The sequence below is a fragment of the Pseudophryne corroboree genome, chromosome 7 (assembly GCF_028390025.1).
Source record: "Pseudophryne corroboree isolate aPseCor3 chromosome 7, aPseCor3.hap2, whole genome shotgun sequence".
In the NCBI taxonomy this organism is placed as follows: domain Eukaryota; kingdom Metazoa; phylum Chordata; class Amphibia; order Anura; family Myobatrachidae; genus Pseudophryne; species Pseudophryne corroboree.
In genome coordinates this window covers 414678780-414698303 of record NC_086450.1, presented here as the reverse complement: position 1 = coordinate 414698303, position 19524 = coordinate 414678780, and the positions used below count along the sequence as shown (strand labels likewise).

Sequence of the window (19524 nt, the reverse complement as noted above, 5' to 3'; positions counted from 1 at the left end):
GCAGTCGGCATGTCGTCAAATTTCTTATGTAATGAGTCTATACGTGCACTCATTTCTTTCCATAAGCACATCCACTCAGGTGTCTGCCCCCCAGGGGGTGACATCCCTTCTAAAGGCATCTGCTCCGCCTCCACCTCATTATCCTCATCAAACATGTCGACACAGCCGTACCGACACACTCCACACACACAGGGAATGCTCAATATAGAGGACAGGACCCACAAAAGCCCTTTGGGGGGACAGAGTGAGAGTATGCCAGCACACACCAGAGCGCTATATAAGGCAGGGACTAACTGAGTTATGTCCCTTATAGCTGCTTTTTAATATAAACTATATACTGCGCCAAATTAAATGCCCCCCCTCTCTCTTTTTTACCCTTTTCTGTAGAGTAGTCTGCAGGGGAGAGCCAGGGAGCTTCCTTCCAGCGGAACTGTGAGGGAAAAATGGCGCCCAGTGTGCTGAGGGAGATAGCTCCGCCCCTTTTCCGCAGCCTATTCTCCCGCTTTTTTCTGGATTCTGGCACGGGTATATACCTCATATATAGCCCCTGGGGCTATATATTGAGGTATTTTTGCCAGCCAAGGTGTTTTTATTGCTGCCTCGGGGCGCCCCCCCCCCAGCGCCCTGCACCCTCAGTGACCGGAGTGTGAAGTGTGAGAGGAGCAATGGCGCACAGCTGCAGTGCTGTGCGCTACCTTGGTGAAGACTGATGTCTTCATGCCGCCGATTTTCCGGACCATCTTCTTGCTTCTGGCTCTGTAAGGGGGACGGCGGCGCGGCTCCGGGACCGAACATCAAGGCTGGGCCTGCGGTCGATCCCTCTGGAGCTAATGGTGTCCAGTAGCCTAAGAAGCCCAATCCGGCTGCAAGCAGGCGAGTTCGCTTCTTCTCCCCTTAGTCCCTCGCTGCAGTGAGCCTGTTGCCAGCAGGTCTCACTGAAAATAATAAACCTAAGACTATCTTTCTTCTAAGAGCTCAGGAGAGCCCCTAGTGTGCATCCAACCTCGGCCGGGCACAAAATCTAACTGAGGCTTGGAGGAGGGTCATAGTGGGAGGAGCCAGTGCACACCAGGTAGTCCAAAATCTTTCTAGAGTGCCCAGCCTCCTTCGGAGCCCGCTATTCCCCATGGTCCTTTCGGAGTTCCCAGCATCCACTAGGACGTTAGAGAAATATAGTGTTTTCTCTCAAACTGCTCCTGTGTAAATACTGGTATGTATGTATGTGGGTAGGTAGGTATGTATGTATGTGTGTATATATATATATATATATATCTATATATATATATATCTATATATCTATATATATATATCTATATATATATACGCAATACATGAGCAGTGAGAGTCAGACGGTGGTAGAGGTAAAAGGAGGGGTTTACATTGTATGCTACTGTTGCTAAATTGGAGGAGTATTTCAGCACTGCAGAACCATAACCCACTCCAGCCAGCGGTGGTTTTAACGAATGTGCGACTGTGTCTTGCCCTGGGCGTAAGCATTATTCCTTCTCATTCAAATGCTTCTGTAACTGTTTATTACGATAGGGGGAACCCATATAGATCACATTTCATTTTAATGCATTTTTTGTGCTCATGTCCCAGCAAATGACGCGTCCAAAACAGTAGAACATTAATTATACTGTAAATAAGAAAAACCAAGACCAAAGCTGCAATTCTCATAGTGGCCAGCAGAGGTCTCTGTACAACAACATATACAGAAGTGCTAGTTACCAAAGTCATTTAGATTATACAGATGTGTCCTCATGCATCTTGCCTCTACACATAGCAGCAGATGCTTACCTAACAGATGTCTATATTCTGCGCGTTGGGATGCCGCTGTTGTTCTTCTGAACGCAGGCATCCGAAGCGCCAGGATCCCGATACCATCCCTACAATCAAATTTAATCAGCACAGTCTCTTGGTTTGCGCTAGTCACATCGTGTTGCAACTATTATGCACTTTTGGCAAAAAAGACGCCTGATGCTACCAGTCTCAGGGGGACATGTCGTGCCAAGGCTGTTTGGCACGACTGCAGCAAATATGTATGGCAACACATCTGTATTTTATATTCAGGTTACAGGCTTCAAATCAGCATACTGTATGTACATACAAATGGTGTGTATATCTGAATTATATTACTTTAAAGAAAAAAAAAATCATTGTGATGACAATAAAGTGCCCTTTTAGGCCAAAATGCACTGCTAGGATTAAAAGAAGGGGGGGGGGGGGGGGGGGGACAAACCCCGTAACAAGCAGATTAACTGAACTGTAGAATGACTGGACCAGAGTTCCACATAAGGAACAGTGTACAACAAAGACCAGGATCACACATACAATTTGCACCCAGTGGTTTTCTATAAAACTATACGATCAATCATAATTTGAGCTGGGGGAGGGGTCAGCAGCAGGGAATCACTCAGGTCAATGGAGGACAGGGAAAGATAGCAAGAGCAGGCGGCACAGGGAATCCCTCAGGTATATGGAGGAGAGGGGAGAGGTACAATGATCAGGCGGCATCACTCAGGGGAATGGAGGAAAGGTGGGAGGCACCAGGAGCAGGAGAAGGAAATCCCTCAGGTATATGGAGGAGAGGGGAGAGGTACAATGATCAGGCGGCATCACTCAGGGGAATGGAGGAAAGGTGGGAGGCACCAGGAGCAGGAAATCCCTCAGGTATATGGAGGAGAGGGGAGAGGTAGCAGGAGATCGCTCCGGTCAGTGGAGGGTAGGGGAGAGGTAGCAGGAGCAGGGGCAGCAGTAGGGAATCACTCAGGTGAATGAAGGAGAGGGGAGAGGCACCAGAAGCAGGGACAGCAGCAGTATGTCACTCAGGTGAGCGGAGGGAAGGGGAGAGGTAGCAGGAGCAGGGAATCACTCAGGTGAATGAAGGAGAGGAGAGAGGCACTAGAAGCAGGGACAACAGCAGGATATCACTCAGGTGAGTGGAGGGGAGAGGTAGCAGGATATCACTCAGGTGAGTGGAGGGGAGAGGTAGCAGGATATCACTCAGGTGAGCGGAGGGGAGAGGCCCCAGAAGCAGGGACAGCAGCAGGATGTCACTCAGATGAGCGGAGGGGAGAGGCACCAGAAGCAGGGACAGCAGCAGGATGTCACTCAGGTGAGAGGCCCCAGAAGCAGGGACAGCAGCAGGATGTCACTCAGGTCAGTGGAGGGGAGAGGTAGTAGGAGCAGGAGGTCACTCAGGTGAGCGGAGGGGAGAGGCACCAGAAGCAGGGGACAGCAGCAGGATATAACTCAGGTCAGTGGAGGGGAGAGGTAGTAGGAGCAGGAGGTCACTCAGGTGAGCGGAGGGGAGAGGCACCAGAAGCAGGGGACAGCAGCAGGATATAACTCAGGTCAGTGGAGGGGAGAGGTAGTAGGAGCAGGAGGTCACTCAGGTGAGCGGAGGGGAGAGGCACCAGAAGCAGGGGACAGCAGCAGGATGTAACTCAGGTCAGTGGAGGGGAGAGGTAGTAGGAGCAGGAGGTCACTCAGGTGAGCGGAGGGGAGAGGCACCAGAAGCAGGGGACAGCAGCAGGATGTAACTCAGGTCAGTGGAGGGGAGAGGTAGTAGGAGCAGGAGGTCACTCAGGTGAGCGGAGGGGAGAGGCACCAGAAGCAGGGGACAGCAGCAGGATGTAACTCAGGTCAGTGGAGGGGAGAGGTAGTAGGAGCAGGAGGTCACTCAGGTGAGCGGAGGGGAGAGGCACCAGAAGCAGGGGACAGCAGCAGGATGTAACTCAGGTCAGTGGAGGGGAGAGGTAGTAGGAGCAGGAGGTCACTCAGGTGAGCGGAGGGGAGAGGCACCAGAAGCAGGGGACAGCAGCAGGATATAACTCAGGTCAGTGGAGGGGAGAGGTAGTAGGAGCAGGAGGTCACTCAGGTGAGCGGAGGGGAGAGGCACCAGAAGCAGGGGACAGCAGCAGGATATAACTCAGGTCAGTGGAGGGGAGAGGTAGTAGGAGCAGGAGGTCACTCAGGTGAGCGGAGGGGAGAGGCACCAGAAGCAGGGGACAGCAGCAGGATATAACTCAGGTCAGTGGAGGGGAGAGGTAGTAGGAGCAGGAGGTCACTCAGGTGAGCGGAGGGGAGAGGCACCAGAAGCAGGGGACAGCAGCAGGATATAACTCAGGTCAGTGGAGGGGAGAGGTAGTAGGAGCAGGAGGTCACTCAGGTGAGCGGAGGGGAGAGGCACCAGAAGCAGGGGACAGCAGCAGGATATAACTCAGGTCAGTGGAGGGGAGAGGTAGTAGGAGCAGGAGGTCACTCAGGTGAGCGGAGGGGAGAGCCACCAGAAGCAGGGGACAGCAGCAGGATATAACTCAGGTCAGTGGAGGGAAGGGGAGAGGTAGCAGGAGCAGGAGTAGGGATTTACTCAGGTGATGGAGGGCTGGAGATAGACACAAGTAGGTAGGGGCAGCTGGAATTAAATATTCCAGTGAAGGGGGGCAGGTGGGAGACCGCAGCAGGGATCACTCCGATGAATCCTGTCCCTGATCCCCCATTCACCTGAGGTGGGAGGCAGCAGTGAGGTAGATACACGACATAGAAGGACACCTGTAACAGGTACATGGATCAGTAGAGGTGTCACATATCAGATAAAATCTTACTTTCACATTTCATCCCTTGGTGAATGAGGCCGTATAACAGGGAGCCACAGTGGTCACAGAATGTCGGACTGGAATACGTGTGTATTTTAAACTTGTGTTTACTTCTGGGATCCTATAGATAAAGAAACAGAACAAAAACTGTGAATAAAGGGGACAATGTTCATCCTTACACCTCTATGGCATAATACAGCAGTGCAAAGAGCATAGGTTGGTGTCATTTGATTCAATAAAGGCTACTTGATTCAATAAAGGCTGCTTCATCTGTACTAGAAGAAGGAAAAGAGATAACGTGAGGAAGGTCACACTTTAATGCCATTCCACATCAGCCACTGAGCATCTGGCAGGAAAAGAAATGACGCCGTCTGCTAGGAGCCGGGCACCACCACAATCACACATTGGGCACTTAATAACGGAGTCTCAATTACATGGGCAGAAGCTCCACAGAATGCACTGTGCTGCCAATTATCCAGCCCTGCGCAGGTCCTTCCATGACAGCCTGGACTTCATTAAAAAGCTCTTTGAAGGCTGTGATTGGAAGACATTTCAATTTCATTTTCATTTGGAAGAGAAGATGAGTTGCAGGCCGGACTCTTACAGCGGACAGGGAGAGACGGAACATATTGTGCACTCTGGGACTGAGGGAAGGGACACCAGAGTTTAATCCTGATGCTCTGCTTTTATCACAATCTACAGGGTGTCGGCAACACCAGCTTAGCTCTATGTCAGGCTTAAGCAATTTCCACCTGCTGTGGAACTACAAGTCCCAGAATGCCCTTACAACCTTTCCCAAGAAAGCTGTTGAGCCACATCTGGCCTACCTTTTCTCTATGCAAAGAGTTCACATGGATGTAGTCTGCCTGATCATCTTATGGTTAGGTGACCATACCAAGAAGCGCCTATACAGCAGGATATTCCCACCTTCCAACATCATTTGTATATGGTACACAAGCACGTGTCCAGTTTTATAAATAGACTGCGCAGGTTCAGTAATAAAACCACCTTATCTGTCATTCCGTAGACACTTCCGTCTCCATAGGTTTCGCTAGTGTGAAAATGGCTCTGTCTTGCTATGCTTAGCCAATATCCAATCGGTAACCTCGCCGATCCTGTCCCGGAGAGAACACTGGGGCAGATGTATTAACCTGGAGAAGGCATAAGGAAGTGATAAACAAACTAGCCAATCAGCTCCGATATGCAAATTGCCAGTTAGGAGCTGACTGGCTGGTGTGTTTATCACCTTGCACTTATCACTGGTTTATCTCTTCCTTATGCCATCTCCAGGTTAATACATCTGCCCCATTAAGCCTGGAGAAGTGATAAAGCAGTGATAAGTGGAAGGTGATAACGCACCAGCCAGTCAGCTCCTAACTGTCAATTGACATATTGGAGCTGATTGGCTGGTGCGTTATCACCTTGCACTTATCACTGCTTTATCACTTCACCAGGCTTAATACATCTGCCCCATAGGGGGAAATGTACCAATCCTTCTAAATAGTACAGGTGAAGCTGCCCACAGCAATCAATCCGATTCCAGCTTTCATGTTACAGAATGTACTAACATCTCCACCTGTCCTCTTTAGAAGGGTTGACACATCTCCTCCATAGTACCATTAACCAACACAAATCAAAAGGTTTTACATCCATACGATCACTGTGCAGGAAAAGGAGTTGGGGAAGCAGTAAAAGCAAAGGACGCCTCCTCTAGGGTGACTAAACTACTTGATATAGGGGGTCATTCTGAGATGATCGTAGCTGTGCTAAAGTTAGCACAGCTACGATCATTCACACGGACATGTGTGGGGACGCCCAGCACAGGGCTATCCCGCCCCGCATGTCAGTATCCCTCCCCCCCCCCCCCCCCACAGTAGTCAAAGGCATCGCACAGCGGCGATGCCTTTACACTTCAAGAGTAGCTCCCAACCAGCGCAGCTTTAACGAGCTAGCCGGAAGCTACTTGTCGCTCCCCGGCCCACAGCCACTGTGGCCCGCCCACGCCCAGCGACCCCCTCCCTCCCTCCCAGCGAACGTAGCGGACCGATGGCCTTCGGCCATCTGGAATGCGCCGGCGCACTGCGGCGCCAGCGCAATTCTGACCCAATCGCACCGCTGCGATAAACTGCAGTGTGCAATCGGGTCAGAATGACCCCCATAGTCCATCTTTGCTGGGAATTAAATGGTTGACACTGCAAGTTTTGGAGCACCCTGTAAGAAAATAGATCCCCGTCATAAGCTGGTGGAGTTGGTCAATTCTTTTACAGACTCGTTGAGAGATCAGTCATAATACACGAAGGACTATCAATCTGTGATGAGCCTTTGGAAACGCAGTGAAGCGAACACTGCAATAGTCTCCCAATTTATCACGGTGTTACTAAGAGAATCCCCCAGCGCCTCATGAACACGCTCCATGGAATTTGAGTGTATGATCCGGAGCCCTTGGAGTAAATCTATGATTTGCTCCACTTGATAAGCTTAGCTAAAGTGATTTTTCTTATGGAGACCCCTGGGCAGGGTCTATAGACCTCCCCCCCCCCCAAACAACAGCTTCAGCTGCCACATTCAAAGCTATAGACGTAAACTGCTTTATTACAGCACTACAAGGTTGTAAATTGGGTGTTACAAAACAGGTGTGGAATGGAGGGCTGGACGGGTATTAGGCACAGCAGGTAGATGCCTAAGGGCAGCAGATGCTGGTAGGGGGTGGCGCTTTCCCTGCACTGCAAGTACATTAACCTTGGTACTCTCTGAAATATGAAAACTCCAAATAATGTAGCCCTTTTTGTCAGATTCCATGTGAAGATGATATTAGGGAGAGTACCAGCAAAACAGAGACAGGACCCTAAAATGGAACATGTATGTATATTTTTAATGGGACGTTTAACCTTTACATATAGATGGTCGAGTAGTAATGCGCAGGCGCAGCCCATGAAGTAAGTCACGTGTCGTGCGCTGGCTTGGTGGGTATGTAAGGTGTGTGATAGGCTATCTGCACACACATCACTCGTTGTGCTCATGGGTAAAAGGGACGATTTATCAGAGTTGGAAAAAGGGATGATTATCAGCTTTCGGGTGGCAGTATTTCTGACACAACGCAGTGTGTGAACTATTCGCGTGCTGCTGTGGTGAAGGTGTATTGTGACTGGACAAATGGCATCACTCCGAATAACCGATGTGGAAACTGCAGAGCACCACGTGCCACTGATGTGAGAGGTGAACATCGGCTATGAAGGTGCGTGAGGGCCGACCAACACGCTACAGTGGAGCAGCTCACCGTCATAATGAACCTGGAGGCTACCAGACGTGTGTCTAAAACACTAGGTCAGCCCGTCTAGCTGCTGTCCGTGCTGCACACGGCGGTTACTCTGGTTATTAGCTGGGGGTCATAATAATGTGACTCCACCGTTTGTTTGTTGCAGAAAGCTCATTTTTCAGATTCTCTTTGTTACAGCCTATACTGTAGGCCCGAGTTTCACAAACTTGGTCTTCTTGGACCACTAATAGAGCATGTTTTACAGATCTCCTCACAACTAAAATAATTAGCACCACATGTGGATCTTTTAAATATGTCAGCTAGAAATGAACACACCTGCATTAGGGGATCTGGAAAACATGCACTGTTAGGGGTCCATGAGGCCTGAGTGTGGGAACACTGTCAAAGACAATGTTTACAGTATATCCAGGGCTGCTGCTAGGTTCTTCTGATCTGCCCAGACTCCAATGCTACGTACAGCAGGGGATTGTGGAAAGGTGCCCACATCTAGATGAAAAAAAAAAAATCATTCAATTCAGACAGGCTGACACATCTAATGGCTTGCTGTGATTGCAGGCCCTGTATATGTCTGATGTATTATATACACTGCACTTTGTATGAGGCAGACAGCTTGTTACAGCAAGCGCTGATTCTGCCCCCTTCATTGGCTGCCCCCTCTCCTACAAGTTCAAGCACTTAGACACCCCACTCTAGATCCATTCGTAAGAACTTGGTTATCAATTAATTTTCACAATGGTAGTGTTGGTCTGGCCTCAGCCTTCACTTAATCTTAAAGTAGATTGTAAGTGGGGATGTGGTTATGTGAAATCCCGCCCCAGTGGAAAACCCGACAGTCGGCATGCCAACTGACAGGGACTATTCCCACTCGTGGGTGTCCACGACACCCATAGACAACCACCGAGCCCGCTTCGTGGCAAGCATATCTCAACCGCCAGTCACTATACTGACGCCAGAACCACGCCCGGAGGAAAGCCAGACAGTCGGCATGCCAACTGACAGGGACTATTCCCACTCGTGGGTGTCCACGACACCCATAGACACCCACCAAGCCCGCTGCTTGGCAAACATATCCCAACCGCCAGTCACCCATACCCAACCCTTATTAGTTTGATTAATTATTACACTACAACATTCAGATGTAGACACCGTACAAAGAATTATTTTATTTATATTGGACTCCTCCTTTTTGAGAATGAGATATAGACGTTATGGTAAGAACTTACCGTTGTTAACGTGATTTCTCTTATGTCCACAGGTATCCACAGGATAACATTGGGATATGGTTGAGAGACAGCGGAAATGGCACCAACACGGTCACGAGCTTTCTGGCCTCCCAGGATGCATCGGGGCTTCCCCATATAATCCCGCCCACTGACTCAGTCAGATCAGTTCTTTCCACAACGATTTAGGCAGGAGCAACAGGTAGAAAAATATTTAGGCGATAAGAACACACATGCACAACCTTCCATACAAGAGGGAAGAGGTTTAGTGATTGTCAAGATCCTCAAATCAGGTGCGTCAGGGTGGGATCCCTGTGGACATAAGAGAAATCACGTTATCAACAGTAAGTTCTTACCATAACGTATATTTCTCTGGCTGGGTCCACAGGATTATCCACAAAATAACATTGGGATACCCAAAGCCAATTTTAGTGGTGGGGACGCTCCTGATTACACAGGAGGACCTTTCGCCCGAAGTCTGCGTCATGAGAGGCAAAAGTATCCAAGGCATAATGTCTAATGAATGTGTTTATGGAAGACCATGTGGCTGCCTTATAAATCTGTTCTGCTGAAGCACCCTGTTGTGCTGCCCATGATGGACCTACCTTACGTGTAGAGTGTGCAGAGACATTAGCTGGAGTAGGGATATCTGCATGAGAATAAGCTTCTGATATTACCATTCAGAGCCATCTCGCCCAGCGTCTGTTTACTAGCAGGCCATCCTCTTCTATGAAATCTGTAGAGGATGAAGAGAGAATCTGTTTTCCTGATGGCACTAGTACGATCTATGTAGATTCTTAAAGCTCGGACTACGTCCGGCGACGCTTCTCCCGCAGATAGTCCCGATACCTGAAAAGCTGGGACTACAATCTCTTCATTCATGTGAAACTTTGAAACCACCTTTGGAAGATAACCAGTTCTCGTTCTGAGAACTGCTCTGTCTGGAAAAAAACGTAGGAAAGGAGACTTACACGATAACGCTCCTAAATCTGAAACTCTTCTGGCTGACGCCATTGCCAGTAGAAAAAGCACTTTAGCCGTTAACCATTTAAGATATGCTCTCTTAAGCGGTTCAAACGGAGGACCCTGGAGAAATTTAAGAACTAAATTCAAATCCCAAGGAGCTGCAGGAGGAACAAATGGAGGTTGAATATGTACAACTCCCTGAAAGAAAGTACGTACATCCTGTAAATCAGCAATTTTACGCTGAAACCATACAGTTAATGCTGATACTAGAACTCTCAAGGAAGCAACTTTCAAACCTTTATCCAATCCTGCTTGAAGGAAATCCAAAATCCTGGATACTTTAAAAGATCTTGGATTCAAACTTTTTCCAGTACACCAATGAATATAGGCTTGCCATATTCTATGATAGGCTTTCTTGCTCTAAGCATAGTTTGGATTACTTGTTTCGAAAATCCTCTAGCTTCTAAGATAGAGGTTTCAATAGCCACGCCGTCAAAGACAGACTATCCAGATGACTGTGGCAAAAAGGACCCTGCAATAGCAGATCTGGACATTGAGGGAGCAGTATCGGTGCTTCCACTGACATTCTTAGCAGATCTGTGTATCAATGCCTTCTTGGCCAAGCTGGAGCTATTAGAATTATCGCTCCCTTTGCTTGCTTTATTTTTCTCTCTACTCTGGGTAACAGAGATATTGGAGGGTGCAGATATGCCAGATGAAATTTCCATTCTACTGACAGTGCGTCTACAAGGACCGCTCCGGGATCCTTTGTTCTCGATCCGTACCTTGGAACTTTGTTGTTTAGACAAGACGCCATGAGGTCTATCTCTGGTAGGCCCCATCTGTTCACTAGTGTCTGAAACACTTCTGGGTGTAATGCCCATTCGGTTTCCTGAATGGTGTGTCAATTGAGAAAATCTGCTTCCTAGTTCAGTACACCTGGGACAAACACTGCTGACAATGCTGGGAGATGGAGCTCTGCCCATCTTAGAATGGGAGTTACTTCCTCCATCAATCTTTTGCTGTGAGTTCCTCCTTGATGCACGCTACTGCTGTCGCATTGTCTGAGCGAATCTGGACCAGTCTTCCTTGCAGACTGTCCTTTGCCTGAACTAGAGCCATGTAAATGACCCTTATTTCCAACAGATTTATTGGCAGGCGACTTTCCCTTCCGGTCCATTTTCCCTGGAACCACAGGCTTCCGAGTACCGCCCCCCCAGCCTTGTAGGCTGGCATCTGTCGTCAGGACTTGCCACTCTTATCCAAAAGGGTCTCCCCTTGTTTAAATGGTCTGTCTGTAGCCACCACGCTAGAGACCTTTTTATGTTTACTGGAAACTTTATCATCTGCTTTTTTATTGTCTGATGATTTCCGTTCCATTTGGTCAGAATAAGGTGCTGCAATGGTCTGGAGTGGAATTGCGCATATTCCACCATGTCGAAGGTTGATACCATCAGACCCAACAGTCGCATTGCTGCATGGACTGACATTGTCTGGGCGTACAACGCTTCCTGAGCCATGACCTGCACCATGACTATCTTTTTCTCTGGTAAGAGAACTTTCTATAAATCTGAATCCAATATGGCCCCCAAATGAACCATCCGCTGTGACGGATTCAGACGACTTTTCCCAATTTATGAGCCACCCGTGTTTCTGTAAACAAACTATTGTCTGTTGAAGATGGCTCAAAAGTAAATCTTGCGAACGTGCTAAGATTAACAGGTCGTCGAGGTATGGGAATATTTTTATCCCCTGTTTGCGCAGACAAGCTGCCATAACCACCATGATCCTGGTAAACACCCTGGGTGCTGTTGCTAGCCCGAAGGGCAAAGCTTGGAACTGAAAATGTTCCTGGAGGATGGAAAACCTGAGGTAACACTGATGAGACAGTGCTATAGGCACATGTAGGTAAGCATCCCGTACATCCAGAGATACCATGTAATCTCCCGGTTCCATGGCCAACATTATGGAGCGTAACGTCTCCATGTGGAACTTCGGGATCCAAATGTATTTGTTTAACATTTTCAGATTGAGAATTGGTCGATATGACCCATTTGGCTTCTGGATCAGAAATAGATTGGAGTAAAACCCCTGTCCCCTTTGTGATGGAGGTACTGGGACAATCACACCTGACTGCAGTAATTTTTGGACTGCTTCTTGCAGGGCATTGGCCTTCGACTCTATACGAGACGGGCTGGTGCAAAAAAATCTTTGAGGAGGCTGCCTCCTGAATGGGAACCCATACCCCCGAGATACCACCTTCTGCACCCAAGCATCTGTTGTTGACTGTTGCCATATGTGTGCAAAATGAAGGAGTCGGCCCCCAACCCTGGAATCCTCCAGGCGGAGGCCCGTCTCTTCAGGCTGATGGTTTCTGTTCAGGCTTGGAAGCTGGCTTCTTGCTAGCCCACTGCTTCCTACCCGTGATTTTGAACTGGGGTTGCTTAGACTCCTCTTTAGCTTTCGCTTTGCCAACGAAATGAGCGGAACTTTGAACCCTTAGACTTAGGGTTATAAGTAGCCGGAAATCTGACCTTCTTTGACTCAGCCCGATTCTAGGATATCAGATAATGGTTTCCCAAACAATATATTACCAATGAAAGGCAATGCTTCCAATTCCTTCTTGGATTCCGCATCTGCCTTCCAGGTACGTAGCCAAACTGCTCTGCGAGCGGCTACTGTAAAGGCTGAAGCTTTAGAAGCAACTGTACCCATATCAATTGCTGCTTCTTCTAAGTATTGGGCAGATTGTCTTAAAGGCTTAAATGATACTCTTGTTCCCTATTAGGAGAAGAGATGTCATTCTCAAGTTCCTCTATCCATTCGCCCATTGCCTTTGCTACCCAGGCCGAAGCCATAGCAGGTCTTACCACTGCCCCTACTAGAGAAAAAAAAAAATTCAATAAACTATCTACCCTTCTGTCTGTGACATCATTTAGTGAGGTAGATGACAGTGGTAAAGCAGATTTATGCACAAGTCGCAGTACATGTGCATCTACTTTTGGAGGAACTTCTCTTTTCGAACAATCTGCAGCTGGAAATGGATAATAAGAATTCCATCTTTTCGGAATCTTATATTTTTTACTGGGCGTCGCCCAAGACTCATCCATCATTTCCGTCAGCTCATCTGACGCTGGGAATTCAGTTCTCGCTGATTTTGTTCGTTTAAACACTGTCTTGGCTGGCTCTTCCAAAGAGAGAACAGCCTTCACAGCATTAATAAGTTCAGCTACATCTTCTGAACTAAAACTCTGCGACTGATCATCATACGGAGTATTCGAATATACTGTATCATCATCTGTTGTATCATCTTGTGTAGTCTGCCACATAGACGTATCTGTCTTAGTCTTACCGGTCCCTTGGTTGCTCGTAGAGGCTACTGGAACAAAGCTGTAGGAAGGGAGCTGCATGTATGGGTTAATAGTGTAACCTAACCCTTGAGGTGGTGCTACCGGAGTTAACCTGTCCGCAATTGAAGATAGAGTCTTTGCGAACATATTCCATGGTGGCTCTGTTGGTGGTTGAACAAACTCCTGTTTTTTACTTTGCTGAAAAGCGAAACAGTTCGCACACAAGCCCTCATAAGTGACCAATTGGTCCATACCAATTAACCCTGTCTTACAAGATAAGCATGTTAGGGATGTAGGAGTGCTTGATAAATTCTCCTCGTCACTTTTGCCGCTCACAGACATGGTAATAATCTGTTAATGACTACACAATTTGTGACTGAAAATCACCTATATATGAGTATATAGAAGTAAGATCAACACGACCACAGTGCACCTGAATTGAGGGTCAGAACAGGACTGACGTTACACAGAAAAGTCAGTACACATACTAGCAGTCAGTCACATGTTAAAGCATTAGACATTGTCATATGAGAATACAATCCCCATAACAACTTATAAATAAGTAGGAAAATTGTACTTCTGTTTCAACTGGTTCTTTTTCAACATAACATGCAGAAAACACAGTAATATACAGATCTCATATACAATAGGTAGTAAAAATTAACAATTCATACTAACAAGTAGAGAGAATTTTTAGTACTGTATACCCTTCCTCTGTAGAGCGGGATACAGGGAGACTCACCACACTTCCATATCCAAGCAAATGCGCTCGTAAGACGCTGAGTGGATTCAGACGCTACTGATGTACACTACCGCTCCTGATAACTGATAACGGACACAGTCGCTCACTGACGGACACGGACGCTCAGCGACTTCCATGTGTATGCAGACGCTAAGGCCTGCGACTCGGTCTAGGCGGGATCTCTAGTGTACACAACCGCAGCGTCTAAGATGCGACCGAGTACCCTCTTGGTGGCGTCTGAGACGGAAGTGAGGTCATTCAGTTCATGGACGGGAAACGCGCGGAAACTGGTCATGAACTCGGAGCGGGGCGGCCAGGAGAGCGTCTGAATCCCCCTGTTGTCTTAAACTCTAAGGATCGCGGCCTCTACCTAGTCCTGGCGCCTATGATCCCTGGAGCGTAGCGCTGTCACACTCGAGATGTTCGGCGCATCAACACACTGTTTGTAGCCTCCACCAAATCAGTGTAGCTGTGTCCTGACCCCTCTAGTAAGAGGAAGTCCATAGACTCACCGTCTCCCCATGCTCCGGCCACAGCCTGGTTACGTCTGCTGGACCTGCTAGAACATCCGACACAGACGCCCGTCGAGACAGCACTGTACCGCGAAGGTAAGCGTTGTTGCCACCCGGTGGGGAGTTTTTGGAGCGACTCTTTCCAGTATGCGTTTAAGACGCTGTTAAGAAAAGTCGCTCAAAAAAGTAAGTCTATAAAAATAAAATAATAAAAGCTTCAGGCTGCTTGCAGCCCTGTGACCATTCAGCTTCCTGTCGCACCAAGCAAAAAACTGATCTGACTGAGTCAGTGGGCGGGATTATATGAGGAAGCCCCGATGCATCCTTGGAGGCCAGAAAGCTCGTGACCGTGTTGGTGCCATTTCCGCTGTCGCTCAACCATATCCCAATGTTATCCTGTGGATAATCCTGTGGACCCAGCCAGAGAAAGTCCAGTCCCCCTGAGCTGGGCCTACATTCATTGGTAGGTCAGATCTGATTAACATTCAGCGAATACGGAATATTCTTGGAGTGAAGAATTACACTGTACAAGAAAGATACTTTATATTTTTTCCCCCTTTCTTAATACAGTCGAGTTATACTTTACTAATTTGAGGTCAAGAAATACGAATATACTGTAACATCAGAATGTTTTTATTAGCGCTATGTGATATATGTGCTTCAGTGATATAGTCAGTGAAAAGCTATTTTAAAATAATCTGATATTTTCTTGATACAAAATAAATAACAGTTGTTTCAATTCAATCAGTCGCAAATAACACAAAACTAAACATACAGCAACCGAAAGAACTCTCTGAAATAGTGGTCTATTCATAAGAGTGCTTTCTCTCTGCTTGTCCTCCTCTTCTGGGGCATCTCTGGTCACTGACCAACAGTAGCCGGCAAGCATACAAGTGTTCCAACTACCCTGATATCTTCCTTCCATTGCTGAAACGTCTTGGTGGAATCACTCACTGTGATCGTCAATCACTGCACCGCAGTGGCCAGGGAAATCCAAATGAGAGTATGAGTTACATGTTGCAGTCTAATTGATGATACTTTTCCAAAAGGTACAATCTCAACATAGTGTCCAGGTCTTCTGTTGCCCAAGAAGCCATGCACAACACCTTTACAGGCTTCCCAAGATGCTAAGTCATTAACCTGGAGGACTCGACCAGAGTATACATCCTGAAGATGGTGACAAATTCTATAACCAACAAAAATTCCTTCCTTAATTTTAGCATCACTCAGAAGTGGACATTTTCCTTTCTGGTACTTGAAAGCTTCTCCATCTTTTTTCATCCTCTTTCCAAAAGTTCTTCCTAAGTCCGAGTTTGATGTGTAAAGGGGGCAGAAGAATTTTGCTTTGATCAACCAGATAACTGTGCTGGACATTTTCATACAGACAATAAACAAAACGTGGCCTACAATGACTAACCCTGTATTCAGGTTTGCCAAACTATGTATTCTCTAGATGTCAAAATTCCCTAGTATTTAACAAAATACTCTTACACCATCATGAATGGGTTATATCTCAGAACAGAGCGCTACCTTGGGAGTTTTAAATGTCACATTCGTTGTATGCTTGCTGAAATCAATCAGAAGGAACTATTTTCAAGTTGGAAACATTTTCATTGTTGCACAGTGTTATCTTCCTTTCCCAAAACCAATGACATTGACCTAGTGGCCAGGTCATTGTAATGGGTGGGCCCTAAAACGAACGACTAAACCATCCAACCAAAATGTGAATGGATGACATTTGATGGGGCTGGACAGAATACTGTATCTGGTCAATGATTGGTACACTCTAGATGTAGCTATTGTTAGGATCTTTTAAGTCATCAGTTTAAGGAGTATTTGTTCCTGTCATGTGGTTTTCATAAAGTTTTAAAAATTCAAAACACGTGAAAAAATAAAAATAAACCTCGGGTTTGAACAGAGCCTACTAAGTGACATTGCTAAGCTCCTTTTCAAACATTTGGAAGGGGCATGAGGTGCAGTAAATGGATCAGAATGTAGCAAAGGATCGTGGTTGGTGCGTACCTACAGGCTGCAGCCATGTTGGATTTGTGCAAAGCCACGTTTCTTCAGATATTTTTAAATGATCAGTGTTACTAGGTTTATAATCCATGTGTGGTTTGCTGCAAAATTCTAAGCTGCCTTGTTTCCTAACATACTGCGAAACCATGCATTACCAAGTAGATTTATATATTATCGTATGAAGACATTTGGGTCTTTACAGGTCTCTGAATTCAGTCTATAAAACTTATATTGCATAGCCATAATACCTACAAAGCTGTGTGACATTGTAGTCATTGCACTGTGCGCTACTTTCTGTGTAAACCAATCCATTTAATGCAGTGTGAAAATCTACCTAAAATTCATTAAAACGTGTAACAATGAAACAAATAACCCTGAAGCTCCACTCGCAACCTAATTGCAATTAAAGCTGAAGCTCTGCAACCAACGGCAGCCATAAATTAAGGAGGAATCTATTTGTGCATGCAATGGTTGCTAGTGCGAGATCAATGGCTCCTTTGCGGTCTATAGACCCTATAGCATTTATTGGAAGCTCGTATCAGACAAGGGGAAAATTAAATTATTGCACCAGGAATAGAAAATAAAGGGCTGATGGGCAATTGAATGGAGAATCAATACAGGCAGTAACGAGATACAGTAGAGGTGAAGCGTAGCGAGAGAACAGATTGCATTCCCACACAGACATATAGGAAATGATGACTAAACAGTGGCACAGAAAGGGTTACTTCTATATTCTAGACAAATTACTGAAGAAAGCATTGTCTGGAGCAGCCAAGTCCTTAAAACAGTTTCCATGTCAGGCTAACGCTTTCCAGCCAAAGTGAGGATATCCGTTAAATTATGGACCAGGTTCCTGGGGGACGGGAGAGAGAGTACAATTGATCTATGGTTTGTGATTATATCGGGATCTGAATGTCTGCACTTGAATGCGTCCAGCTTTACCCCTCAGACGTCTTCACACAGCGAGAATTAATTCCAGCTAGAAGTGTGAATAGAGGCAGCACTGCACAGCCCTAATACAACAGCAATTCATCAGCCAGGCGCGGACATGTCCTCCTTCTGCTCTGCATATAAGCAGTGTGCAGCCAAACACACATTTATGTCCACCGTCAGAGAATAGTGTTGTTCTGTAACAGTTAACCCCTAGTAGTCTGCATTTCTGCAACTACAGTTCATGGCACCATGCTGAAATGGTCAGAGGTGGTGGATCGCCCACTAAAGTGCTATGAATAGAAATAACCTGAGGATCTTGCCATCCAGAAAGAAAATGCAGGCGCACAATCTAAGCACTAAGAACACTGATAATCGGAACGATTATAATAAACACTACAATTTAACATGGAGGAAATTAGGATTCTTAGCACAATGGGGGTAATTCCAATTTGAACGCAGCAGGAATTTTGTTAGCAGTTGGGCAAAACCATGTGCACTGCAGGGGAGGCAGATATAACATGTGCAGAAAAAGTTAGAATTGGGTGGGTTATTTTATTTCTGTGCAGGGTAAATACTGGCTGCTTTATTTTTACACTGCAAATTAGATTGCAGATTGAACACACCCCACCCAAATCTTACTCTCTCTGCACATGTTAAATCTGCCCCACCTGCAGTGCACATGGTTTTGCCCAACTGCTAACAAAATTCCTGCTGCTATCAACTTGGAATTACCCCCAATGTGAGCCTATATTTTTGGCCAAAAACTGTGCAAAGAACCTCAATTTCACCTCATGATAAATTGCAGAGTGTATTATAATTGTTCTGATTATCAGTGTTCTTAGTGCTTAGAGTGTGTACCTGCATTTTTGTTCCTGTGTGGCAGATAAGTTTCAGCAAGGTAGCACCTCTTATTTTTAAAATTTAAGTGTGGAGTCTAGCCACACCCGCAACCCCACCCCCTTTAATCTGATGATCTTTCCAACATCTTAGTTGCATTACTCCTTAAACATAGGGGTATTAATCAAGTGTTCGTTTAGGGGTTTTTTTTTGCCTTCACATTTTTAACTTATCGGATTATCTGGCGCCTCGTGAAACTTTTATTGTAAATACACGCGTCTTTCTAACTAATTTCTGCACTTCTGAGCCAGATCTTTTATAGTAGACATCTATTTCCATTCCCCAGGAAAATGCCACAAAGTTGATCACTTAATACAATGGTATTCAATAAAGAGCATACAACGCCAGTAAAAGGTATGTATTCCAACAGAACAGGTGTTGTATATCCCAGGTCAATGACAATGGTATCCGGACTCCAGGTCGACAACAAAAAGGTCGACACACCTTAGGTCGACGCCAAATGGTCGACACACCTTAGGTCGACATGGACAAAAGGTCGACATTGACAAAAGGTCGACAGGAACAAGGCCGACAGGAACAAGGTCGACATGGAAAAAGTTCGACATGAATTTTTCATGTTTTTTTTCTTTTTTCGAACCTTTTCATACTTAACGATCCACGTGGACTACGATTGGAATGGTAATCTGTGCCGAGCGAAGCGGAGCGAAGGCACCATGCCCGAAGCATGGCGAGCGTAGCGAGCCATGCGAGGGGACGCGGTGCACTAATTGGGGTTCCCGGTCACTCTACGAAGAAAACGACACCAAAAAACATAAAAAACTCATGTCGACCCTTTTCCATGTCGACCTTGTTCCGGTCGACCTTTTGTCCATGTCGACCTTTTGTCCATGTCGACCTAAGGTGTGTCGACCAATAGGCGTCGACCTAAGGTGTGTCGACCTTTTTGTTGTCGACCCTGAGTCCCAGACCCAATGACAATACACTCAGCCCAATGATATAATTACATGTCTTAAAAGCATAGAAGGAGGACGGAGAGAACATGTTCAATT

General features: G+C 46.5%; 1 protein-coding gene across 2 annotated transcripts in view; it reads right to left on the bottom strand.

The window, feature by feature from the left end:
* Positions 1-19524, bottom strand: part of PRKCB (protein kinase C beta) — a 472648-nt gene that overhangs the window by 142572 nt on the left and 310552 nt on the right. For both annotated transcript variants that reach the window (XM_063934744.1, XM_063934743.1), the window contains exon 4: positions 4608-4719. In XM_063934744.1, the coding sequence (XP_063790814.1) occupies positions 4608-4719 (112 nt within the window). The remainder of the gene's footprint in view (positions 1-4607; positions 4720-19524) is intronic.